A 26728-nucleotide genomic window follows, 5' to 3' on the forward strand; every position below is an offset into this window, starting at 1 on the left:
TATTGTGATCGTTGGATAACTTTTTTATCCTTTATGCATAGAAAATTGTAGGTGTTAGCATGTCTTATTTCTAGTATCCACGTGTCATATAGTCCAGAAAAGTTTGGTACTATAGCAAACCTCTATTTAACAAATGGGTAATTTAACAGTCTATACTTGTAATGCTGTGAATGAAAACCAGTGTTTTGTTTTCGTTATTCTTTAGTAAAGCAGTTTTACAAAATATACTTTTATGTAGAGTGTCTAATTTATGATTGATAAAAAAGGTATCCAATTAGAGCATATGGAGTATCTAACTTATATGATTATAAGTAATTTATATGATTGATGAAAACGGTATCTAATTGGAGCATGTGGAGTATCTAACTTGTGTGATTGTAAGCAACTGAACTGAAATGTGCTGTCTTTTGTGGAATAAAAGAAAATGGTGTTTCAAATATAAAGTATCTAAGCCATGAAACTGGTTGTAAGTGCTGATGCCGAATTTTCTCATAGCAATGAAAATATCTAAGGGGAAGCAATGCTTAATTAATATAAAGGAAGAACCTGGTAAAATGGGGCTGCAGGTTCACCTGTAATGCTGCATTTATTTGCGCATGTACAATGCAAAGGTGACTTTAAATGATTTAGCGAATGTTTAAAGTGATCATATGAATATAATATGAACTAATGATGCCTTACGTATCTGTATCCACGGGCTTAGAATCGGGCCTTTTAGGGTAGCGTAATGAGTGATCCATTACTGGATGTGTGCCGACACTGAACCACCTGTACCTGTGATGGGGCCTGCCTGCTTGGGCATGAGTCACGGTAGCAAATTGGTCATGGTGCCACGTTAAAACTTCCTGACAAGATCACAAAGCACTGCACCAAAAGGCCGGTTACAGGTGTGTTAGAGCAGCTGCACTATCACAGTGAGGCTGCATTGGCATACATTGCTGTACTGCAGTGGTTCTTGGCTATGGATGTGTCGGGGACCCCTTGCGGACTGGTGGAAGTGATGGGGAATGCCTTGCAGTGATGGGGCGGGGGAGTCAAAGGTTTTTCTTTTCGACGAATAATATTGGCAACGAACATTGTGATGTATTTAATTTTTTTGTTATCTTGTGTGTATTGCTGCCGCAGTTCCAGCAGCAGGTCCCGGAACTGGGAATTAGTCGAGGTCAAACTGGCCTCCAGAAAATCTGCAATTAAAAAAAAAATTTTTTTAGGGGTTTGCAAATATCAGAATTTTAGAATACGAATACTTAAGCTTCAAATATTGAATAATGATATGCACATGCTTTGTTAGCAAGTTGGGTTAATTTGATATGTTGGAACATTGCAATTGCATTGTCAGTGTTAACAAACTAGACTAGTAAGCCATTAAATTAAGACATTGTGCATTTGGCTTATGTTAATTTAGAAAATTGAGTAAGTCTCATTAGGTGTTCTCGGCAACCTGTGCCTTAATATACTGCATCAAATGCCTGTAAACTCGGAGGCATTTGACCCTGTGCCGGTCATCGCTCATCGCACTTGCTTTCAAGCAATAAACTTAGAATTGGGGGTGGCGCTGACAAAGAGAGAGAGAGAGGAAGAAAAGGCACCCTTGCTGTCGGCAAACCTGTGCCCCTTGCTACTGAGATGTTGGCTTTCGTGCAAAGTTTAGATGTTGAGTGGCCAAGTGTGCCGCACAAAATATAGCATATTTCAGTACAATATCGCCACAATATTCTTAGATTAGAACCAAATGCTAAGAAATGTGTTTGCTCCCGCACAGCCAGCAACATAGTCAATTTGATTCGAATATTTGAGTATTCGTTTTTTTTTTATTTATTTTTTATTTTTTATCGGCTTGGGTTTCGCGGACCGCCTGGCGTCCATAGACCCCTATTTGAGAACCACTGCTGTACTGGATCCAGGATGTGCCTAAAGCCTCTTAATACACTTTTTACTGTAGTTGGATTCCTTTGCGTCACCCCCATCCCCATGTGCTGAGTAATATGCTTGCCTATTGAGTATGTTTCTTAATACAACACATGTTCTCAGGCTGGAAATCCTAGAGAAAAAGAACGCAGTATTTATATGTTTTTGTATTCATACAAAGACAGTATATTTGCAATGTGCACAACCAACATTTAATCTTTCTATGCAATTATTCTAATGTGTTGCAATTGATGTTGCAACTATGGTCAGGAAACCAAAGTGCAGACATTTGTAGTTTGCATGAAAAAACTTGACCCCTACAGTGGTTTGTTAAGTAAGCATTTGCCATGGAAGAATGCACTTCCAGCGTGGGCAAATGCCCTTATATTGAATGCCTTTTCACATGGAATAGAAGTGGCAGGAATGCAAATAACTTTTTGCACAAACATTATATATCTTTTCAGCAACAGGGGCCATATTCTGTAACGGTTCGCCTTGGAACCGGTTCGCTCTCATGAATGCAATTGGTCAGCGCTTTGTCATCATCATCCCTGCTGGGCACGACAACAAATTTTGTTGTCGTCACACAGGTTGTCAATCATCTGGAAAGGAACCCGTCGTCTGCTACGAGAGGAACCGCAGAGAAGTGGTTCATTCGAGGGTCGCGTGCGGTGGCGAGCATGATCTTCAGGGTTGCTAGGGCAACCGTGGCTGTTTGCTAGTCTCGTGCTGGCCGGCGCGACGAGAGGGACGCCGATAGTGGCTTCTTTGGTTGTATTGCTCGCAAGCATTTGCCAAAGACAACGATGTGATGAGAGGCAATGGGGCAGTGCTTTCGACATGAGTGAAGTGAAGACGAGTTCCGAAGGCATTTTAGACACCCCAAAAACAGAATGCGATACATTTGCAACGAGCTAAAATATCGCGGACCACAAGATTTCCTAGCGTTGATATTGCGATGTAAGTGTTCTGCGTGCAACTTTTTTGCTACAGGTTGTTTTCAGCAGTGCGTCTGGAATGCAGAAGCTATTGGATTGTCGCAAGCGTCAGTCAGTCGCACCATTACCGCCGTTGCTAGGGTCATTACGGTTGAGGGAAAAGAAAAAGGGGTGCAAGATTTCTCTCCACACTGCAAGAGAAAGCCGTACTCTAGAGTGCTTCCTTGACCACGGCAAGATTCTCGAAGATGTGGGATGTGTGGACAGAACCCTCATAGCAATCATGAACCCCAAGAAGCTCAGCTACGCTAAACGAAATCCAATTGGAGCCGCGGCCTACACGCAAAGAGCTGCTTTGATTGCTTGTTGTATGGCGCACCACCTAGCTACAAAAAATAAGTAAAACAATGCAGATAAAATAAACCACTAGCCGTCCCCGTCGGAAGTTCAGTTGTTACTGGAAATTGAATGTGCAAGCGTTGTATACAAACAAGGCTTAGAACGACAGAAAGTTGAGCTAGTTGGTAAGGATTCATAATGCAAAAAAGGGGTAGGGCGTGCAGACACGGACGCCTTAGAGAAGTGTTATCCACTTCTCTTTTCTTGTGTCTGTGTCTGCACGCCTTACTTCTTTTCTGCATTATGAATACAAACATATTTTTTGCCAAACTAGCAACATCCTTCAATTACTATATCGTCCCTAAATTACAAACAAAAATGATGACTTGACCTTGCGGCAGAACGGTGCTCGTTCATTGGTCTCCCACGCGCCGTGACATTCCACTCTTTCTCCGAGTGACGTCACCTTGACGTAACAACCAGACCGAACCAGTTCCAAAGCGAACTGTTACAGAATATGGCTGCAGCTTGTTGCCCAGTAGACTCATAAATGTTGAATTGTTACAAGAGTGCACTTGTAACCTTGAAGTGAGTTGAAGTGCATGCTGTCTCTGCATGTATAAAACGCCTCAAGAACTCAAGAACCTTGAATGATTTGAAGCTGATCTCTAGCGGAGCCTTGGCCCAGTGCGGTTATGTTGTCAGTTGAGCTTGTATTCTTCAAGACTGTAGCAATTGTTCTTGGTATGGTTTATATTAGCTGTGCCTTTCGATAAGAGCAGCCCTGATATGTTCTCAGCTCAGGATTTATTATGAAAGGGGTGAGAGAGAGGAGAGTGTAATTAGTGTGAGATATATCTTCCAAAAACTTGTGAAAGCCTGGGATAGTGACAGTCTGGTGCCAGACACTTTCCTATATTGTAATTTTAAAAATGTAAGATGCCAAGCAGTGAGCCTTTTATTTTATGTCTGTCTGAAAAGGAAAAATGGGGACTAACTTGCTCTTGATTGCATATGCTATGGTCTCACATACAGCTTCGTTCTTTCTTGCTGTTTATACGGCACACGCACACTAGTCACGCACCACACAAACACCATGGGTTCGAGCACGCCAAGCCCCCATATGGTGCTGCGCCTGCCCCTGCTCCACACCATGTACCAACGTGCCACTGCACGTATATGCTCAGCTGCTCCCATTCATGGAAAAAAGATCCCCGTGCCAGCAGCAAGGGAGAGACCCTGGACAACGCTCTTCAATAATACATTTATTAATTGGGGGTTGAAACACAACACAATTGTTAAGTATACAGCTGAATTGGATCCTAATTTAAAAAGTTATGTGTGGCTCTGCTATCACAAACACCAGAGACCACTGGAGCTGGGGGAAGGCCAGTAAAGTAGTGCCAAACCGTGCACAAGACACACGAGTGCTGGCAATGCATCCCTACGGCGTCCGCGATTTGCGTGGCCAACGCCGTGGTAGACGCCGCGGTTGTCTCCACTCTGTAAGGAGCGGCAGGCAAGGAGGACATCGAGGCGACCTAGCAGCCGCAGGAGAATGCCCCTCCTCCCTTGCCTGATCTCCCAGCCTCGTGCGCCACAGGAGAGGGCACGCATCCAGGCCGCATTCCTCGCTCACGTGCGCACCTCTAGGCTTCATCCACCCTTGCCACGGCGTTATGCTGCGGGGTGCTATTTTTATACTTTGCTTTAACACTCTCAGCTCTCCCTCCACAAGCTAGCTGTGAACGTCAAGAGAAACCCAATGAGCTTCTAACAGCCCCACTGTAGATATTCAAATAGTTGTCAGTGACTGCAAATGGTGCACTGCGAAAGAGAAAACATGCAAGGACCCTACCTGGAGGGGCCAGCTATTCTTTGGCTACCACTCTTGTGATCGCCCACCCCAGAGCAGTAGAAATGGAGGGAGAAACAGTGTATAGAAACAGAGGGAGACACGATTGGGCAAGGCACTGCCTCACGACATTGAGGGTGTGCAAGCTAGCTGAGGCAGGGAGCCTCGATGAGCTGAAGTAACCGCCGGCCAGAAGCGAACAAAGGGCCATCACTGGCCAAAGAGGTTAACACACGCACCTTTCGACACCTTGATATGGTCTCCCCAAGCCCTGTCTCACGGGCAGAAGCAAGGGCTCGAGTCGCGCCATAGCTGTGCCAATAGGGTAGCCCATTGACCCTCTGTGGGTAGAGTGAATGCCATGTGACAGTGTTTTATGACTCGCTGCCACCCCGTTCAAATGAAAGGCAGAGGACGGAGAGGTTCTCTGAAACGCAATGGTACGTGCAACTGTACTACGAGCACTCAAACTTCCACAACTCTTACTGCCTCTGGCTAAAGCTATTCCTCAGTTATTATAGTAATTACACTTTCTTCTCCCTTTCCTGAAAGGCAAAGGCACTTAATTGTAGCTACCCATGGTGAGTAGAGCCCGTTGGCCCTGGCTACTCGCTTTATGTTTTTCATGACACTGCTCTGCTCACTTGCCTAAACTTGATTTCTTGAGACCTGGGTTCCAAAGTGTCTGTGGCTGCTAGTTTACGTCGCATAGTTGAGAGAACTACAAATGACAAAGGCATTGTTTATTTATTTTTTATTTATTTTTTTATTTCAATATACCTTACATGCCCAGAAGGGCATTCGCATAAGGGGTAATACAGAAATTGTGATCGTAAGAACTCGCGAATTATATAACAATTCAGATTCATTTATATTCAGATTAGATAGAAAAAAGCTATTTGTGTAGTACTTGGTCACCAAGAGACCAATGGAATATTTGAGGAAGTTATTAAATGTGGTTAGAATAAATATACAGGTAACATTGTGGTCATTTCTTTAAGGGGGCATGCGGGGCTGAAGAGTCAACTTTTGAACTGCTGTACCAATTTTGATAAAAATTTTAAGGATGGTTAATCTTCTTGTCATTAGAATATGTACTAAATTTCAGCACCCTAGCATGAAGAGAGAAGAGCTTATAGGTGTCATATTGAGCAATCAAGTGTGTCAACTTAGGAAACTATAATTTCAAAAATAATAAATGTATACTAATTGTTTGTAATTATATACCTCCTAGACGGTTTATAGTGCAGCATAAGGCAAGTTGCATATTTTTTGTACTTTCTGTAAAAATGTCATCACTCTAAAAACGAAGTTCATTTCTTTTGTCATCATTATATGTCAGACATCTGATAATTTATTTTGTTGGAAAATATTTATGGATCTAAAAAGTACTTCACCTTGTTCCTGACAAAATTTAATTCAGTCTAGAAACCATCTTGTAAGAAGCTTTTGGCGAGGCAGTTTAGAAATGACAGTATTCCTAAAGGTTTTGTTTGGCCAAAAAGTGCAAGTTGAGAAAAATGAGCTCAAAAATTTAGAAGATGCTTTTTATTTTAAAGGGCCCCCACCAGGTCTGGCCATTTTGAGCTGACAAGCGCAGAGCATACAATGCACGCTAACAATAGTGTCTGCAAGGTATTACATCGCTACGCGCTGTGGAAAGTTCTGAAATTTCAACCCAAGTGCCTTTTTCCCTTTCTCTCGTGGCAATCGCGCTCCAAGCTGGACAGTGACATACTCGGGTCCCTGTGCCTACGTAGCTGTGTCTGCAGTGTCACGTCGCTCGTGGTGGCATGTGACTTCGAGAATTATTGAAGGCAACATCTGTTATTTGTGTTATCTGTTTCTTGAATTGACAATTGAAGTTTAGAGAAATAATAAAGCACACAAACAGAATGTCTGCATTTTTTTTATTTATTTATTTATTTTTTTACTTCGCACCGAAGCAAGAGAGATGTGCTTCCGCTTCGTCTGCTTGTTCACACGGTCGTGCAATCACGTGCGCACGTACCGAAACAATGCCATTTTCTACCGTGTTCTAGTGCATGATTATGCTTTGCGATCCGCTTGTTCTGCCTCAGTATTCGTGTATCATTGAATTATACCGCTAGTCATGTGTCCTTGCACACAGTGTGCGAAATCATGCGCTGGGCAAAACGAGACAATCACAAGAGATCGCGTGAAACGCTGTCAGCGAAAGTGCACAGCGCCGCCAAAAAAAAAAAGAAGTGAGGGGAAAAAACACTAATGAAGGTGGGGCCCGTGATGTATGCGTCACGTGATCCTCGAGGTCCAATATAGGAGAATGCAGGGAAGGAATTTTGCTTGCGGAGGCTAGACAAAGTGAGTGGACAGAGCTTCTCACTTGGCAGTAGAGCCCGCCTGCTGAAATCATGGGTTTGCAGCAGCAATATTTCTATCTCAGCTATTAGCGAGCCGATTTATAAAATTTTTGTGGCAGAACGCTCTCCAGAGGACACGTAACAACTTCCATCGTATAACCAAAATTTGCTGTGGGGCCTGGTGAGGGGCCCTTTAAGACCAAAAGTTATTATAAATTATTAATAAAGGACCCTGCTTTGTAGGTTTCACTATCCTCTTCAATTTGAACCTGCTCTGCAGCAATTGCTTCAAGTCGTCGTCTTTTTTTTTTTTTTAAGCTGTATAACAGTGCAGCACCCTTGTCTGCGCTCGTCGACAAGTGTGCCGCAACCAGAATTATGTCTTTCTTATTTATTTTTTATTTAGCAGTCTCCTGTACCCATGATGGAAGGTCTCCCATGGTTTGAAAAGCGCGAAAAAGAAACTTTCTAATGCAGGCATTCACTCCGTGTTTGGTTTCTTGTGCACTCTGCAATTTAGCCTTGAGTACAATGTTCATGGGCTCTCTCAACATCGAGTGTGCACCACTGTTACGAGAAGAGAGTTAATTTTGTTTTCTACAGTGCAGATTGCAACAAAATTTGGTAATGAGCTTCTTTATATATCTAGGAATCCAAAATAAATAAAATTGGAAACTGCTTTTATCTTGCGAAAATCTTGATTTTAGCCCCACATCCCCCTATAACGTTTCTCATGTCATCTTGCTTACAGCACAGACCCAATGAGTATGGAAGGCCAATGCAGATGATGTACAATGTTGCCCAGGATTCATTCCTGACTCAGGATCTTCTAATGGAAATGGTAAGTTGTCCTGCTACATCCCTCTGAAAACTAAATATTTGATTTTCTATACAAGTTTGCACTCTGCCAGTAAAGCCAGGAGGCTGGCTGGAGTGAGGAGACACTTTTTCTGTTGTGCACTCTGGCCTGACTTGGCTTTGGCGTGCTGCTACTGAGCACGAGGTCACAGATTCAATCCCCAGTACTGGTGGCCTCATTCTAGTGGTGACTGAGTGCAAAAACACCTTTCACTTGTTGTAGTCAGGTGTACGTTAAGAATCCCAGGGGGTCAAAGTTAATCCAGAGCTCTCCACCCGACATCTCTCACAGCTGAGGTGTTGCTTTGGGATGTTAAACCCCCATGAATTACAAATAGTTTGTCATGAATCACCTGAAGGAGCTCTGAACAGGTTGCACATATTGATTTACTTTTCTGCTGCTGGCAGTGCAGCACATTACTCTCATTGCCCACTATCATAAAGTTTGATGCAGACATCAGTCATAGAAGCTAGAAATAAGCTGGCATTTTGAGACACTTTGTTTTGGAGCATTTACATGCCATGAAGCAAAGACAAAAGGGCATAGAACCACTGTCATCATGGGTTCAGAGGCACTGCCGCATCTCTGTGCGGGCCCACACACATGTGGCAGGCAAGGCCTGAAGATAATGTATGAGCACAGAGGGAAGAGTCGGTCACTTCAAAGGCATCTCTTACATGAGTGCTCGCATTACGACTGCACGTGGCATAAGCGTTATTAGGATCTCTCTATTAAAATGGCCATGCAGTGCTTATACAACTATTCTAAGTGTATCAATGTGACTGAGAACAGAGGGGTCAATACGGTTATACACACAAAGAGACGGGGCTCTAAGCTCCTCCCACTAACGACGACTGCCATTTTGGCATGAATTGTGCAACGTCAGGAAGTGTGAGGCCACCATTGTTTCGTCTGCTCGGAAATGGTATGAAGCCACATCAGACATCTTACTCGGCATGCTTTGGCACCAAAAGATGCAACAAGGACATCGTCACACGTCTCCTTTTCTAGCTTGGCCATGGCTGCGCATGTCTGTCAGCGCGGCTGAGTGCATACCACGGAGTAAGATAAACAGGAGAGCACTGACTCCGATGCCATGCAACGCATTCGCACGGGACAAACCGTGCAACAGCGACACCGGAGGTCTAGCTCATTCCTTTGCTCTCTCCCTCCACTCCTCGTCACGCTTTCGCGCATGCTTTCTCCTTACCTTTCACTTTTCGCCAACTACTCATCGCCTAGCGCGGTGTGCCGAGGTGTGTGAAAATCATTCAAGAGTTTGCTTCCAGGTGCCCATTCACTGAGTGGCAGAGGCTGGCGACGATGGCGGCGCAGAACAGCCGGTGCAGCGCACATAGAACGTGTTGTCTGCTAGAAACTCGGACCCTCGCCTGTGTCAGTTTGACAGCAATCAAACACAAAAAATATATGCACACAAAAAACAGAAGTGCAAATCAACACATGGTACCACTTTTTCTGCATGTATGCGAAACATTTTTGCATGTTTTTAGTGGAAACAGACGAAAAATAATGCTGCACAGAAAGGCACAACAGGCGTACTTGTTTTTCATGCCTGAACGTTTGCGCGAAAGGTTCGAAATTTTCATCTTCTTCACTTTGTTTGCAATGTCTGCAGAATGTTTATATATGCCTGACGGAACAAGGTATCTTGGTACTTATTTATGCGTGAAGAGATGGACCAACAGGACAGGAAACGATGAACGGTGTTGCCGACTGTAAATCTATGTAAGACAAAGGATAGGAGAAGTATTTACTCTGCATGGCGCCACCTAATCCTCAGCTGCTGCACCAGTGAAGACAAAAAATTCCTTAAAATTCTGTGACCATTTGAAGCAAAAGACAAAATATATGCACAACACTTTGAGATGCACCTTATTTTTGACAGGTACTTCAGCAATGTAAAGAAATTGCCTCGACTATAACGAAGTGCATCTATGTCACGGAAGGCCTTCATGGGAAAACATTCGAGGCATTTATACTAAACTGCAATTTGAATAACACAATCGACCTTGAAGGACAACCGACTACCATCGAAGACTTTGAGCGCTTGATAGAGACTACTAACAAGATAAAGATGTACAGGGGTGGTCCTGCAAAGCAAGAGTACCCCGCTGTGAATGCTCATGGTGCCTATGTGGACTCCTTGGTGTGTGGACGCACAGAAGGGGCACTATTTACGATGCTGACCAGTATTCGCACTGCGAGAGACTTGCGGGCACATTGTGTTGCTATGCGATGCCGACGACTACTTTCCTTGCCATGCAAAGTCGAAAAATGTGTACGAAGCAACAATTTGCCACATGCTGGAGACACCTAATCTGAGTTTCTCTTGAGAAATTCATAAGCAGGAAGCACTAGCAGGATTTCTGCATTATTGCGTTTTAATGAGAATGCGGCAATGTGGCTTGCAAGAGAGCCGAGCGACGCGGGAAGCTTCGCGAGAAAAGAAGCAAGTGAAGCATCTTTGTAGTTGGTGGATGCTCACATAAAAAGGGTGATAAATGTCACCTTTGCGTTACAAACTTTTTTTGCTGTCGTCTCTCAGTGCTCAAGACCACACTAACTGCCATTATATTTCCCTCCCCTTTTCCTAGTTTTTCTTTCGGTCTTGGTTTCTGTAAATGGCTTATTTTCTGTTGATATGCCTTGTATAATTCTATGTAGCCCACCTTACAAATTTCCTACATTTTGCCTGTATAAGATTAATAAAATAATGTGATACGAACACTTGCTCCTTCTGATAACATCATTCCATAAACTGCAAGCGCTATGCGTGCTACAGGGGTGAGGGTATGTGCGGAGCAGACGACAAAACAGATAGGCAAATAGCAGGTGCAAGAACACGTCTAAACACGACCGTGCACCATTGCTATAGCAATGACAGAGAGACTCTAGCTTGGTCCGCAAGCGCCTATATTTCTTTGGTTTCTTGGAAGATGTGCCTCTCCGGTCCACTGTTTTTTCCTCATCTGTAGCGCCGTCTGGCAAATACGCTGTGAAGCAGGAGCTGGCGTTTCATAATGTGTCCCTTCCAGACGAGTGGAGTCGGCTCTTTTGTCTTATCTTACTCCGTGGTGCATACACAGCCTGCACACCCTGTTTTAGAAGTGATCTGCTGCATGTGCAAAGAGTGGGCATGCCGAGATGGGGTGGCGCCATATGCGCTGTCTTCCAGCGCATTCAGTGCTGGAGGCTGTGTAATCTCAAGTTTCGAAGACGTGTTGAAGCGAGAGGCAGACAAAGCATTCGCTCCCCGCTGCCAGTGCTTTTCATGATCCATCGTCTCACTGCGGACAACAGCGTGGCTGGCTTTATTTCGTACTACCAATGTGAAGATGTCGTTAACATAGCATGAAATCGTATCTTTCATAACTGACTCTCAAATTCAATGAAATTTTTTTGTGTCTTATTTGAATTAGGTTTTTCTGGTTACTCAATAATTTGAAAAATTTTGCGGGCCCTTCCATGCAAGTCCATCGGTGACTGTACTTGTTTGCATAAAAGGTCAGATTTCAATAAAACGAAGTTTAGATACAGTCAAACCCACTTATAATGATACCAGTTTTAACAATATATCGATTAAAACAATGAGAAGGTGCTGCACTGTCAACTTTTGTATGTTTTCCATGGTGAAAAACCCGCTTACTACAATGCCCCAATGCTGCATTATCGGTTATAACGATAAAGTTTGGCTGTTGAGTGTCCGAGCCGAAAGGTAGTGAAATGCGAAATTCTTGAAAAAAAAGAAGAAAACGAGAAATTCAAGCCGCTGCACGATGGGCTGCGCGCACAGCTCGTCTGCGCCCACAGCTCTACGCTGCCCCACCCTCCGAAACAAGAATGGACCGCACCAACTGCACTGCTCGCATGTTGCTCGCTGGCTCCTCATTCAGCGCAGTTCTGGAAACAGCATAATCACTCGCGTTCGTCTTCGTTGTTTACGTTGAAATCGTTTCTGGCCACGCGGTTTCTCACAGCCGAAACATAAGATGGCTGATCCGCCCGCTAATCATCGGCAATGCATGATGTTGCTGGTGCAAAGAAAGCGCACGGCTGTAGATTTGGAAACTAAGTGCTTCTAATGAATGAGGTGATCGTCGTGACCGTGCTTGCATCAGATAGCGACGGCAGTGATGATGCGGTAGGGCAGACTGCCTCAACATTGTCCTCGTTTTCGTGAGGAACCTTCCACTGCACTACGTGAGGCACCTGGATGCGTAGAGTTTCAGATTAGTATAACTAGAGGGAAATCTGGCGCTGCGATCGTTCAACCATCGTGGCAATGATGGGAAGTACAGACTACGGATTGGTATTCTGTTGACTGGCAAACTAGTCTCCAAGTATTTTTTGGCAGTTTTGGTTTCGCTCCAAGCGCAATTGTTATAACCTGCAGTGGGACAGTGAAATGCAAAGATCTCTGCCTTTATTCTGTTGCTCGAAGTGGCGATAGCGCACTGGACCAGCGGCTGGGATGATGATTGTGTCGTGGTGTGGTGTGGAAGCCATGATGAGAAAGCGACGGCATCGTAAACGTTGAAAAAACTTGTTTTGACCGTTTGGACTTTGGTTTGTCAAGTGTGTTAGGTTGGCGCTGTAGCGTTACACGCTTTATGAAACTTCAGAATAGGAAAAAGAAGGCACTACTGATACAAGACATAGACAGCTGTACTTCTAGTGGCTTGACAATAAAATTTTATTGAGGGCTTCATTATGCATTGCTTGTTTATGTGCTCATTGAAATGCATGTTTTAGGACTTTGAGAACACAAACTTACTTGTGGTAGGAAAGGTTGCTACATCTTGGCTGTAGTCTAGTGTTGCAAAATGGGTAAGTGCAAAGCCACACCATAACGCTTCAGAAGCGGCACGTCAATATGAAATATAAAGAAGCCTACTCGCAGGAGGCCACAAGCATCCTAGCTAGCACTGCAGCAGATGTCCTTAAAAGTACTTGAAGACGTTCGGCAATCGTGACAGCCGACGCAGCCTTTCAAAAGAGTGAGAGAGTTCGCAAGTGCCTGTCGTCTGTTAGAAAAGTCTCGCGTTTGCAGTGAGCAGGCATCGTAACAGACCACACTTCTAGCATTCCTCTCAAGGGCACAACACGTTCTCACAATACAAAATTTTATTTCCATAAATACTTGAGTATTTTTATATACGCACATGCATGGTTGTTATTGCGATTGTAAAAATAAATAAATTATTATTCTCTGGTGTTAAATCAGGAACAAAATCGCACAAGAACCCATACCCTGGTGTGCCCTGGTAATAAACCATAGTAAACCGTGCTGCAATCTCAGTCATACAAAATTTATGTAACATGTTGTACATTATATAAGACACTTCAGAAATAAAATTACATTTTACGCGAAAATACTTGAGTATAGCTTCGTTTACTCCACCGCAAGCTAACGCTGCTAATCTAAAGATCGAAGTCAATCCAAAGCCTGTACTTCCCATCATTCCCATGTAGGTTGAGGCAACCTACATGCTCAACCATGTAGGTTGAGGAGAGCCCCCATAGACACTAGTGCCTCATTTCCCTCTCGGGTATTTATTTAGAAACTCTATGCCTGGATGCCTTGGAGAAGGATGTCGGCAAGCTTCGCGTAAAGCAGGCAAAGCTGACGGACATAGGCATTTCTCGTGCAAGCCAGTGAGAAGTACGTGGCGAGATGCTTGTGGCGATCTCTGTTCAGCATTTCTTCTAGATTTCTCAACCGGACAGGCTGCCGTGGCAACCTTCTCGCAATTTTTAAAAGGCCCCTTTTGGAGCCGCCAAAGCAATGCCTCGGCGATGCTTGCATATCACTTGCCACCCGTGACTCCGCTTTGCAATTGTTATAAGAGTGCCATTCTTTAACGCTGACAGCCGCGGCTTGTTACACGCGATCGGAGCGCCCAGGAAGCAGTTAAACGAGTGAACACAATCAGCAGCCTGTTGGAGGAAGGTGGTGGGGAGGGGCACTGGCCTCCCTGCCATTATAGTTTTCTCACAACAGCTCTGCCATCCCCAAATTTTGATTTTTTTCATGCAACCCAGTTACAACAATTATCGGTTATAACAATGGAATTTTCGTGGCACCTGAATATTGTTATAAGTGGGTTCGGCTGTGTAACGAAGCAAATCGCTGACTTTACTTTGTTAATCGAGGCTTAACTGTAATTATGTTAATGTAATTACTGTTTGAAGGAAGCTTATACTCATTAACCAAATTACTTATGACTATCATCTCAAGCAATATGTGTTTCTGACCTGATCAGCATCTTTGGCTGCACAGCTTGTTTTCCACCAAAGCTGTGCATGTACGACAGGCAGTGTTGAAAGCATGCCTCATAATCAGGTCGTGGTTTTGGCATGTAAAAGCCCAGAATTAAGTTTCTAAGTTCGACAGAGCCACAGGAGGGGCATGCATCATCTCCTGCAGCTTGTTTCTCAGCAATGTAGAAGTGTGCACGTGAGTGGCAGGTTAAGCTAGCTTGATCTAAATATTTCAGAAATCAACTTTTTATTGATTGCTTCATGGGGTATTGTATAATTGGGGAAACCATTGTGTACTTGAAGGATGTTCATTTAGTATGACAGAGTGTCACCAGTGTCAAGATATCACTCAGCAAAATTGTGGGGCTTTGCACATATGTATTGTTTCTTTTTTGTTTTTGTTTTTTTTTGAAGCACTTTTACTCTGCTCTCTGGAACAAAAAGAATTTGTGACATTAGCAGAGGTTATTGCAAAAGGTGTAATGTGTTTATAGCTTTTCCCTCTGTTTGCCTCCTGGTCCCCCATTGATGTATGTGCAGTGCTTAGCAATTCAAACGTGCTTATTGGCCCGCATGGTAGTTGGCATGTTTTGCACTACCAGTGAGCGCTTGGACATGGAGGGTAAATGCAGTCACAATACGTCACAAAGGCCCTTGCTGTTCATTGTTTTGGCCCCAAGAACGACCTACAGGGGCGCTGTAAGTGCCGCTCATGTAACGTCAGGGCACGAACTCACCCCTCTCATCTGCTACAGTTAGGGTGGCGTCCGAGCGTCTTCTTTGGTATTTCCGTTTATTTGATCTCGTTCCCTATCTAGTACACTTATGTTGGTCCTTTCAAATATATTTTTACAGTGTCATCGATCGTAAAAATTTATTCAAGGAGGGTATTTCCTAAACAATGTATTTCTCAAAGGCAGCATCACAATGCCAGTGGACTGAGCTCAGTCCAGCAGGGTGCCAGTTTTTCACGCATGGTTCTACACTCCGCAGCAGTAGCTCATGTCGATAATAAAAGCATAAATACTTGCCACCATACTTGCCGTGGTGCAACAACCATGCAGCAGATGCTGGCTTGGCTATATGCGACTTTTACAACATTTAATTTGATGTTAAGCCGTTAAAACTTGTTTGCTAATGATTAGTAGGCTGTAGTAAAATACAGAATTTTTGCATTTCTTCACAGAAATGTTCAAAAGCAGCACGAGGACTCAACCAACACTGCAGTCTAAATTCTGCCAACGATATTTGCTTTTTGAGCTGCTTCTCAAAATTAGGTTGTTCTTTGCCAGGTAACTGTAAGTGGTGGTAATTTGAAGTAAAGCTGATAGAGGGTTTCAGCTGCTAGCAGCTCACAAAAAGCCATGGACCAATATTTATTTTGTTTTCAGTGCTACACACTCAATTCAGGTCAGTCATTTGAAGGTGCTTGTTGTTTGAGGAACTGTTATGACGGATATTCTTGGCAAAACTGACACAGCTGCTTGTCCCATCATTTTGGGTGAAATATGCCTTTTAGACCATGTGGCTGCAGCGAGCAAGAAGCCGAAGCCTTATTCATTAACAGTATGGGGCACATTGAAGGTATAATTCGCCAGAGAAAGTAAAATATCAAGTGAATTCATATGAGGCTTGTGGTGACTGCTTTACAAGGCAAGTATATAAGGTGGTGTTTTATGCACCTACGCAGCAAATAGCTCTCAATTTGTGTAAATAAACTATGGAGATTTGAGACATTGTGATGCAGAAGGTACAAGGATTTTCCTCTTCAAGACAGCTTAAGCTGCACTCTAGTGCCTCAAGTATACTTTAGGCTTTGCAATTGGCACTGTAAAGAATGGCTTCATGGTTTCGATTCGAAGTTGTAATGAATGAATGGGTTTACAGAATAATGTGTGCCTCGCCATAACAACAGTCAGTTACTTCCATTGCGGGATGGGTGTGCCATATTGTCGACAAAGGCTGCTGCAGGTCACTATGAAACATTCCATCGCTTGTAGTGGCTTGGCTCTCGACCTTAAATACGAAACTTTTCTTGCACGTGATTGCTGTTGTGGTATTCATGAAGTTCTTCATACCTACAAATTCTTATCAGTGTATGCTATTAACCCCCGAAGCAGATGCTTCCTTCACTATTCGCTTCCACGAGGCACTGCAATCTGTTATGTCAGTCATCCACAACTGCTCCTCTTAGGTGACTTTAACCTGCCTGGTACGAAACAGCCATAACGTTGTCTAAGAATAACATCGAAAGTAATTTTCGTAACACATGCCTCACCTTTGGTTTAACACAGCCAGTATCTAGTCCAATGCGAAAAAACGAACAGTGCTCTAACATCATCATCATCATCATCATCTTCGTCCACTGCAGGACGAAGGACTCTCTCCCTGTGATCTCCAATTACCCCTGTCCTGTGCCAACCAATTCCAACTAGCGCCCGTGAATTTCCTAATTTCATCGCTCCACCTAGTCTTTTGTCGTCCTCGATTGCGTTGTCCTTCTCTTAGTACCCATTCTGTAAACCCTAATGGTCCAACGGTTATCTAACCGGCGCATTACATGACCTGCCCAGCTCCATTTCTTCCTCTTGATGTCAATTAGAATATTGTCTATGCCCGTTTGCTCTCTGGTCCCAACCGCTCTCTTTCGGTCTCTTAATGTTATGCCTAGCAATCTTTGTTCCATCGCTCTTTGCGTGGTCCTTAACTTCTTCTCAAGCTTCTTTGTAAGAAAGGTCATGTCTCTGCTACAAGTTTTATCACTCACTGCTTCACCAGACCAGCATCATGCCTGCGCATCGCACTTCATCCCATCATGGCCATTCAAAGGCTGTTTATCCCCCTCCAGCTCACACCGCCACTCATCTCATCTCTTCGTTCAGACAGCAAAAAACTGAAATTAGCTTCCTGCTGAAGCGGTGCAACTCCAGTCATTCATCTTTCAAGGCATTCATCGAAAATATAACCTAATAGATATGCCCACCCCTCATGCAAAACCCTAAATGATATGGTTGAGGTATGAATTAAGTAATTAACTAATTAATAAAACAGTATATACTATACATAATGTGCAGTTGTGGCAACAGCCATGAACAATGCTTTCTTGGGGGGCCTGTTTCGAAGACCAGTAAAAGTAGTAGCAAATTTTTTCACACAAAATGTGCGCCTTGCTTTTCCCATTACACATTATTATAGTGCCCACATTTCACTAGAACAACTCACCAGAGCTCTAATAATCTTCATGAAAGCTTTGCAGGCAGTATCCGTATAACATAGGGATTTAAAATCTTGACACCAAATACATGTACACCAAGATTGCTCTCCTGTGTAAAATGCAATGTCTGCGATAACTAGGCACTAAAGGAACGCTATATTTTGAGCAAAGCATCGTAAAAAATTTTGCATGCTGAATTTGCAGACATTCTTATTACGCAAAATTTATAGACACACACGGCACACTTCTGTATTGTAAAAGCAGTAGACCCCTTCAACTCTACATACCTTGCAATATCCAAGCCACAAATTCTCACGATTCATGCAGTTTAAAAAAAGGAACTGCACTTTAGGCGGGACAGCAGAAAGCAGTCGAAACATCTTTCAGGAAGTACGGCTGGCACGCCCGATACCCCAAGCATTCACAAAGCGAACGCGTGCACGTAGCAGCTGAGCAAGCCGGATAGAGCGGTGTCCTGGCCGTGACATCACTCACAAGAGGGCACTGCTCCAACTTCTCACAGCTAATACTACAATGCATCAGCTTGGTGTCCCCAGTGCCCACTGGGGGTGCAAAAAAAAGTGCCAGCTGGCACGTGTGCCAATTATCGCATTTGAATTGCTGAGCACTGTACATGAGCAGTAATGGGGTGCAATATCCATAATCACAAAAAGTCAAACCTGTGTTATCCCTGCCTGTGTTTTATTGTGCAAAGAAATTGCTTTTCTCAATGCTGTGCAACAACAGACATGGTGGTCATAGAATAAATGCACCACTTGATGTATTACACTTGAGTAAGTCAATAAAACATTATTCTGATGATTCCGATTCTATCATATGTAATGATGTGTTATGCTTTGTGTGTGTGTGTGTGTGTGTGTGTGTGTGTGTGTGTGTGTGTGTGTGTGTGTGCGCGTGCGTGCGTGCGTGCGTGCGTGTGTGTGCGTGCGTGCGTGTGTGTTTGTGTGTGTGTGTGTGTGCGCGCGCGTGCGCTTTCATGATGCCTTCATCTGTTGTGGTGCTTACACCAGTAGGAACCAAGAACAAGTACACGCCTCAAAGAGCTTCTTGCTGTAAACACGTGTCCATGTGAAGTTAACCCCTCTTGTGCCGCACTATTATCCTGAATTCTGGTCTTAAATAGCCACATTTCTAAAATAAGAATCCTTAATGAAAAAGTATGTAAACATCATTTAAGTATTTATTTACGGAAAATCTCGACCATTTATTGCAAAAGTGAAGCTTAACAGCCTTATACACGAAAATAGAAAGTATTATCAACAAGAAAATGCAAATTGCAAGAAAATGGAAATCATAGTTGACTAGCTGGGCTCGTTCTTTGCCATTTTTAGTAGAAATGTGCAGATGAACCCGCCTCATCCATAGCAGAGAAGGGGTCAAGCTACAGATGGTGGTATTTTGGGGGCATCGGATGGGCACTGTTCCTGCCAATTCGCACACATCCTAAAACCTAATATGTAGTCGGTCAGTGAGAAACCTGGAACAAACAAGCCGTAGCATTTAGCCTGTTAATCTGAGCAATATGCAGATGGTGTCAGGTTGAAGACAAATAAGAATGCCACTCTATTTCTTGCAGCATTGTTTAGCAAAAAATGTGGAACAGTTCTCTGCTTAAGGCTTCCAAATCTGAAGTTGCTGGAAAAATCTCAGGTGTGTGTTTCTGGGTGGAAAATTTTGAATATCATAATAAATCTGTTAAACCACCCCTCGGGATTGGTGAAATGGGTAGCATACACTGCTGTGAACATCTCGGCCAAGGTTTGCTGTCGTACACGGCACGTGGAGCTCGCAAGCGGATTGCCAAGTCACCTTTCTTTCGAACGCTCTCTTTTCAACAGAATGCCCTGTCCTAACTCTCTTCTGGACTCTTTATTTCATCATTTCCTTAGATGGCTTCTAATGGCCGATAGCTGACATAAAGCTGCAGTCAGCTACTTGGTGTAGATACCGCGGCCACCGCGGGGTTCTGCCATGAGTCCACTGGCCAAGCACACTGTGGCTAGTTGAGTACAACTGCATTTGGCTTATGTTTAGCACGTCGTAGGCACGAAAGGCAGAAGTCGTGGCATCTACATTAACTTCCAAAATGAAATTCGAACTGTGCGCCACGGTGACATTTAGAAGACTGAGCGTTGTATGCTCCACTGTGCCATAGCCTTCACAGTGCAAGGCATTGAAGAAGGAACGGGAGCACAGCAGAGGCCGTGTTTGATTGCCAATGACTCCGCTTCTGCTGAACGCATTGAAGTACTTTTTGCAGCAAGGTATTTCTGAAATAGCCTATTTTCACTTCAAATGCATTTCTCCACTGCGATAAAAAGTGGTTCAGGGCCTCTTTAATGTGACAATGCTCAATTGCATATGTTCACAGAATTGGTCCTTTGGGAAGTGCAAAATAAAAAGCATTGCATCCCACCCATGTATGTGATTTATCGTGGTGCTGCCTCAATACTGTGCAGTATAGCAGAATATTTTGTTTTCCTATTTAAATATTTTTTGCCAGTAAATTTTTCACCCTTTTTCTCAGCGTCTGCTGTCTGAGTACTACCGTGGATCACCAGATGCACTCAACTTTTGCAAGGATTTCGAGCCTCACAACATCAGCTACTGGGAGAAACTGAAACGCTCGCTGACATCCAAGCTTCCGCGTGATCTGCAGGTCACAAGTGGTGACACACAAGGGCAAGCTGTTGATCACTTTTGGGAATTTGTGAAGGGTCTCATCATGCCAGTGTAGTGACACTATGTGCTCACAACCTTTGGACCATGCGAGTGGCACTTGTTGCAGTGCGCTGCCACCTTGTCAAAGTTCTAGCCCTTATCGGAGATCTATAATGATTTAAGCCTGTGTTGCACATTTGGCTGCTTGCAATGGAGCCCTGCAATGCCCTGGGGCAAGTTGGTCGTTCTTATGTTTATTGATAAGAGGGTGCTGGTACAACCTAACTGTGACTACTCTAGCAGCAGTGCATCACTTCTGGCATCACTGATTTCGATGATGTGTGATACTGGTGCCACACAGTTTGGTGTGATTTTAGTCCTGGCTCGCAGCTCACCGATGCTCCCGGTCACCAAGTGGCAAGCAGCCTTCTGCTGGTTAGTGCATAGTTTCATACAATTACTAGTGGGAACTGTGGCACTAGTGTATATGGGAGCTGCAAGCAAGGTGGTTCAGCCAGCATAGGCATGCTGGTTAGTGCATGGTTAGTGCAGTCGTTGCCTTCTGCATTAAGACAAAAAAAAAGTATACATTGCTTAAAAAATTGAAGCCAATGAAGGCAGATAAAGCATAATAAATGAAGCTACAAGAATGTCTGAAGCTACAAGCACAAAGATCAGACCCATGTACTTGCCATCATTCCCATGGTGGCTTAACGATCACTGTGCCTGAGTTCCTTCTAGCAACTATTGTAGGAAACTATATGGGTTAGTGTAAATATACTCTCTGAAAGTCATTATAGTTCTAATTGCATCTGTCAGATAGTGTGACTTTGCTTCGCTGTAGATAATTTGAAGAGAGGTGAAATCATTTGCATATATATATATATATATACATAACATATATTTAGAACAGATAATGTGGCCCCCTTACAGGCCTTCAATTTTTACATTTTTCTTTGTGCATGGCATGGGAAGTAACATTTCTTGTATATTTTTTGACACGTGTAGAACATGCCAGTTCCACTGTATCTGGAATGCAAGGCATACATATACTGTTTTTAGCCCATTATTTCAGTGTTGTTTAATCACCTGCTCCAATGCTTCATTTTAATTGCATGTAAGCTGTTTCTTATAATTCTAGAAATTTTTTACGCCCTTGACAGATTTTTACAAGTATACTCTTAATTATTATGTTTTCATGTATATAGCCCATCTGTACCAAAATTGTATATTATTCTGCTTTACGGTATGATGTGTCACAACTTGACACTAGTGTATTAGACCTTGAAAGTGCTTACTTGCTCCCTCTGCTTGAGCATATTTTACGAGATATATTTGAAAGTTTGTGTGCTGCTTTTTGCGAATAGTGTGGAAAGAGCTTTCATGAGTCATCAAACCATTTTGTGTGTGCATCAGAGCATGTGTCAATTGAGTGAGGTCTTCTATAGTAAAGTGCACTGTGTTTGCAAGGATAGGTAATGACTGAAAGGTGCGAGCTTTTTACGACGACGGAAAAAGACAATATTACAGTTATATAACAATCTGAACATACAACCATAACTGTGGTAAGATGTTTCACATAGCGTGGATATCTAACCCGCAGGTCCACTACAGCAATGCAGGTCTGCATGCTCATGCTGGGCCGCCCGCACATTGTGGTGTATCATCCGTTCCACTCTAAATGTCTTATAAAGGCCACAGTGCGCTGCCCTGAGGGGGCGTGTCACTTGTGCTTGTGGGCAGATCTGTGTAGTGATGACAGACCAGCCCATGGGGCTCCTTTGTTTTGTAGCCATATTTGCAGCTTGTTGCATTGTTGCTGCTTTGCTGACATACTTGCACTCTAAGCACATGCATCTGTATACACCACAGAATTCTAAGAAGTTGGCTCATCTACAGGGCTGTCACCCAGTGTGTGAGCCTGTCACATTTTGAAAGGTTAAATTACAAGGAAGAAAATCTTGTGTTATATTCAGAGAATGGCTCCATGAATTTAGCTCGAGGTGTTTTCTCAGCCTGATAATTTCATAAAATTTCATTCTATTCATGCAAATATGGCAATACACTAGATTTGCTTGAAGCTGAAGGAGTGCAGCACTCGTGGGTCAGCAATATTGTTCTTTTAGCCTCTATTGTGGCCTTTTTGTAATGTTTTTAGCATTTTGCAGCCATTTTGAAGTGATTACGTACAATGTTTTGTAGCAATCATGCATGAGCACATCTGAAACTACTGTAATTCTGCATTGTATGCACATACAGATGGAAAATTAGCCTTTATTTAATAAACATGAGTTTCTACCTTCCATGCATAATTGCTGTGCCTCATGACCAAGCTCCTTATGTGAATTGTGAGGTGCAGAGAATATTTTCCACATAACTTGGGTAGCCTTCTGGGGAGCAATGAAGAGCACTATTTGAAACAGTTCACTGCGGCAGCACTTTTTGAGCTCCTATTTCTCATGTGTCATGACCTACCGATGGGTCATGCTCGTTTGAAACTTTCGCGAGCTCCTTAGCAAAGTAATACTTGTTGAGGGGCTAGTTGGCGCATGTTTCCAGAAGAGGGTTGTAGCGCTGAAAAAAGACAACACACGGCAAGCGAGACAGGACAGGCGCAATGCATATCCCATCTCGCTTGCTGTGTGTTGTCTTTTTTTGGCGCTACAACCCTCTTCCTTAGCAAAGATGTCACTTGTGCACTACAGGAAAGCCCTGTGCACAGCTGCACAGGGGAAATCACCAGCGTGACCTGCCCGTGACCCACGTCGCAGTCAACGTGTTAACAAAGCTGCTAAGTATTAGAGACAATTAGGAGTGTGCAAATAGCGAGGTTTCAGCTTTTATTGATTATGTAATGTTAGAATGCATGTGTGAAGTTGTATGTAGGACTAAATTAGAATATTGAATTCGGTCCGTAAATAAAAGAAACATACTATGTATTCGTGTTGAAGGGGCCCCGAAACTCTTTTCGAACATAGTAAGAAAATGTTGCCGATCTGTCAACGAGGCTCCTGTGAACATGCGAGCCAAATAATATTGCACTGCATGCAGCAGAGAATTTGCAATCTCGTGTCAAAAGCAGTGAAAAATCTCTTGCTCTCTCCTTCGCAACGGCGTTATGCAATGTCATTGCAAGCAGCTGGACCCACCAACAGCTACTGACTGATTTCATGATCACGCAAGCATTCTCAATACAATTATTGCTCATTTGTGTTATACCAATGAAAAATATGTCTGTCTGCGATCTCAATACAACAGAAAAAAGATTTACTCTTTGCGCTGCCAGTCTACACACGACAGTTGCATGTGGCCTCCGAGATTAAAAGCGTAGTGTAGGTACTGCGGCTGCTACAAGGTGCCGCCATAAGCCATCTCACCGTTAAACGTTTGGGCAGGGCCAGCGAGGCATTGCTCCTTCATGTGTGTAGCTTCCAGCTTGCTAGTGGAAATGAAAGGAGAAAGAAAGCCGCTCATCGGTCCAATAACTATGTATAATTCCACTTGTGCTTGAAGGATTCGAAAAATTTCTCTGGCAGGACATAATTTAATAGTGATGTCATTCTATAATTAGTTATAAAGGTGTTTCAGGACCCCTTTAAGCTAGAGGCCAAGACATGATGGAGGAGCTGAACTGACAGCAACAGCTTAAAGACAAATCAAATCAAAAGCAGGAGCTTAATTACCATATTTGCATGATTATACCATGCCACCGATTGACACGCAAGTATATTACTGCCCAAATACCCCAAAATATAACTTGCTACCGTTTCTACAGCACACATCAAGTAATGAAACCTGAGTCAACTTGTTCCGTGTTGAAACAATATTATGGAACATACAAAGGCCACACAGACACGCACACAGCTGAATCTTGGCGGCTAGTGGCTATCGGAGTCTGACAACACCTCCTTTTCGCTGTCTACCAACCACAGAAAGTCATCTTCAGTTCCATTTAATGCATTACAATTGCCACACTTCTAGAGGCTCCCACAACCATCGTCTCTGAGAGGGCATCCCACGCAGCATGGACCCACCTTGTGTTGTCTCCGAGCGTCACTTTCTTCAGACAACCTGATCGATGGCACTGTAGCTAGCTACCTTGCATTGAGAATAGGTTACGATTGTAACATGCATGCAAATTTGAACACACCTTTTATTTAAAAGAAAGTGCACGTTAGAGTCATGCAAATATGGTAAATTTTTATATTTAACATGCAAAACTCACTTTATAGAGGTTAATAAATAAAGCTTAAAATTAAACCCAAATAGGAGACAAAGCTTGTGGAAATGCTCTGTGTTTATGGGATATAGCGTGTACAGTAAACCTTCAAAGATACCGCCGCATCTGTCTTTTTCGCGGTGATGGTGTGACTGACATATGCCACCAGATATTTAGCATTTGATATTGCCACATCCCTGTGAACAAGTGACGTTGACTCATTTCGTGTAAATAGTTACTCGGGCTGAGCAAGCAATGCTTTTGATGTTTGCTGATGGAGAAGATGATGTTGAAAGTGTAGGAGTGACACATAAAGACCTCCAGTGTTGGCCCGAAGCAGCTTGTGGTGCTGCCCGTAAAAGTGTGCATGTGTAAACATCACCGTTGCACTGACTTCTTAGATGTACAGATCTTGGATGTCATGTTGGTGAAGAGAACTGTTTGACACTTCGAATTATTTGAAATTAAATACCTAAGCATTTGAAAGTTGGATTGGATTGTTTGGCAAGTTATTACATGTTAATTCAAAGTTTGAATGTTTACATGCTCCTAGAGACAATGCTTGCTTGCATGGGGCAGCCAGATCAACTACCTGCACCTCGAATGCATCAGCTGTTATCATATTTCACTTTCATGCTACCAAATTAACACAATCATCTTGGAAACACAGATGCTATCCAAGTTACAACTGCAATGTGCATTCCATTACATTCTTTCCAGTTATGAGATTAAGTGTGTTGTGCTCACTTTTCACATTTGACTGTCAAGTGTTTTGTACATTCAGCTCAAGAAGTGTCTTATGAAAAGGGTCTCCGATAACAAATGGGAAGTCTAATGGGCAGGTTCAAGCCAGTTTCTTGTGTGAGCTTAGCTTGGAAGCAGAAAATTTTACAATGTTTTTGTCATCATATAATGCAGACATCAATGTGTTTGTCAAAAGTAGCAGTCATTATGCCCTGCCAGGTATGGTGGTAGCCCATCATGTGTGTTTAGGATGCAGCAAGGGACAAATAAAGTATGGCTACTGCAGTTTTAATCGTAAGGAAGCAAGCTGTGGTCTGTTACACTTCTTGAAAAAGTACAATAATGTGTTGTGTACTTGTGGGCTTATTTTGCATTTTTATGTATTTTTCAGAAACACTTTGTGGCAAACTAGAACCGACTGTCGGGAAAGAAAGAAAAAAGTGTAAACTTGTTAAAACACACACTGTATGAAAGAATGCATGTATTGTCATGAAAGTAATAAGTGAGCCATGGTATCATGCAATGAAAAATTTTGTGTGCATCTACTCTTCCTCATGTGAACATCTCAAGTAAATTTGTTTTACAATGCAGTACACCTAAGGAATGAAACTGCAAATCTTATAATATTGCTATATCTGAGAACAGTCTATGCATACTCAGTATAGGTCAGAAACTTGCTCGTTAAAGTCTCACAGGATCGGCGAAAAACATGCACTTTAGGTTATTGAATTATCACTTTTTTTTTTCTGACTTTCGTAAGCCTGCAATATCTTGGATTCATTCTTAAAATATGTGTTCAATGTTACCTTCCACGGCCCTTGTTCATGCATGTCTTGCCTGGAGAGGTTACCCTTAAAGTGACTGATAGCCAATTTTTAAGGACTTGGTTTTTTACAGCACAACGAAAAGCTCACCCTCGGTAGTGTTTTTTACACCTGCAGCGGTTACTTCCAAAAGCGCATGGCTGTTTTGTCAGCAGAATTTTTGAATCTGAGAAGCCTCAAAAAAGTAAGAGTACCTTCTCCAGTAATGCTGAGAAGTGAGAGCAATGTTGATAGCCCACCTCGCAAATTGTGAATGCTGCCCATCACTCTGCTTTCACAGGAGTGAGTGCAGCTGTGGTTAACCATTTATATTTTGACCTTTTCAACCACTTTTAAAAATGAAAAGCTGGTACAATAAGTTGTTGTTGCACAGACCATTCTTATATTTGTACCGCATTTTTCTCCAAGTACACGCCTACATCATCGCTGGCTGGCCCCCAGCGTCGTTATTCTGCCGATAGACGAGCCAAGCCAACTCATCAAAAACGAAGGTGAAGGCAGTGCCACTTTTCTACTCACTGC

General features: G+C 43.1%; 1 protein-coding gene and 1 long non-coding RNA gene across 3 annotated transcripts in view; one reads left to right on the top strand and one right to left on the bottom strand.

Annotated features, from left to right (window-relative positions):
* The window catches only part of LOC126546006 (MPN domain-containing protein-like), a 67762-nt gene extending 42082 nt beyond the window's left edge, over nt 1–25680 (top strand). For both annotated transcript variants that reach the window (XM_050194068.2, XM_055061564.1), the window contains exons 13-14: nt 8134–8223; nt 20286–25680. In XM_050194068.2, coding sequence (XP_050050025.1) covers nt 8134–8223; nt 20286–20495 — 300 coding nt within the window. In that variant the 3' untranslated portion in view covers nt 20496–25680. The remainder of the gene's footprint in view (nt 1–8133; nt 8224–20285) is intronic.
* LOC140215224 (uncharacterized) lies at nt 1073–6259 on the bottom strand. Its single transcript, XR_011892167.1, has 2 exons — nt 5280–6259; nt 1073–1184 (listed from the first exon to the last, which is right to left on the bottom strand). It is a non-coding gene; the product is annotated as an uncharacterized lncRNA (long non-coding RNA).
* Nucleotides 25681–26728: the final 1048 nt, after the last annotated feature.

This window comes from Dermacentor andersoni, chromosome 1, assembly GCF_023375885.2.
Source record: "Dermacentor andersoni chromosome 1, qqDerAnde1_hic_scaffold, whole genome shotgun sequence".
In the NCBI taxonomy this organism is placed as follows: domain Eukaryota; kingdom Metazoa; phylum Arthropoda; class Arachnida; order Ixodida; family Ixodidae; genus Dermacentor; species Dermacentor andersoni.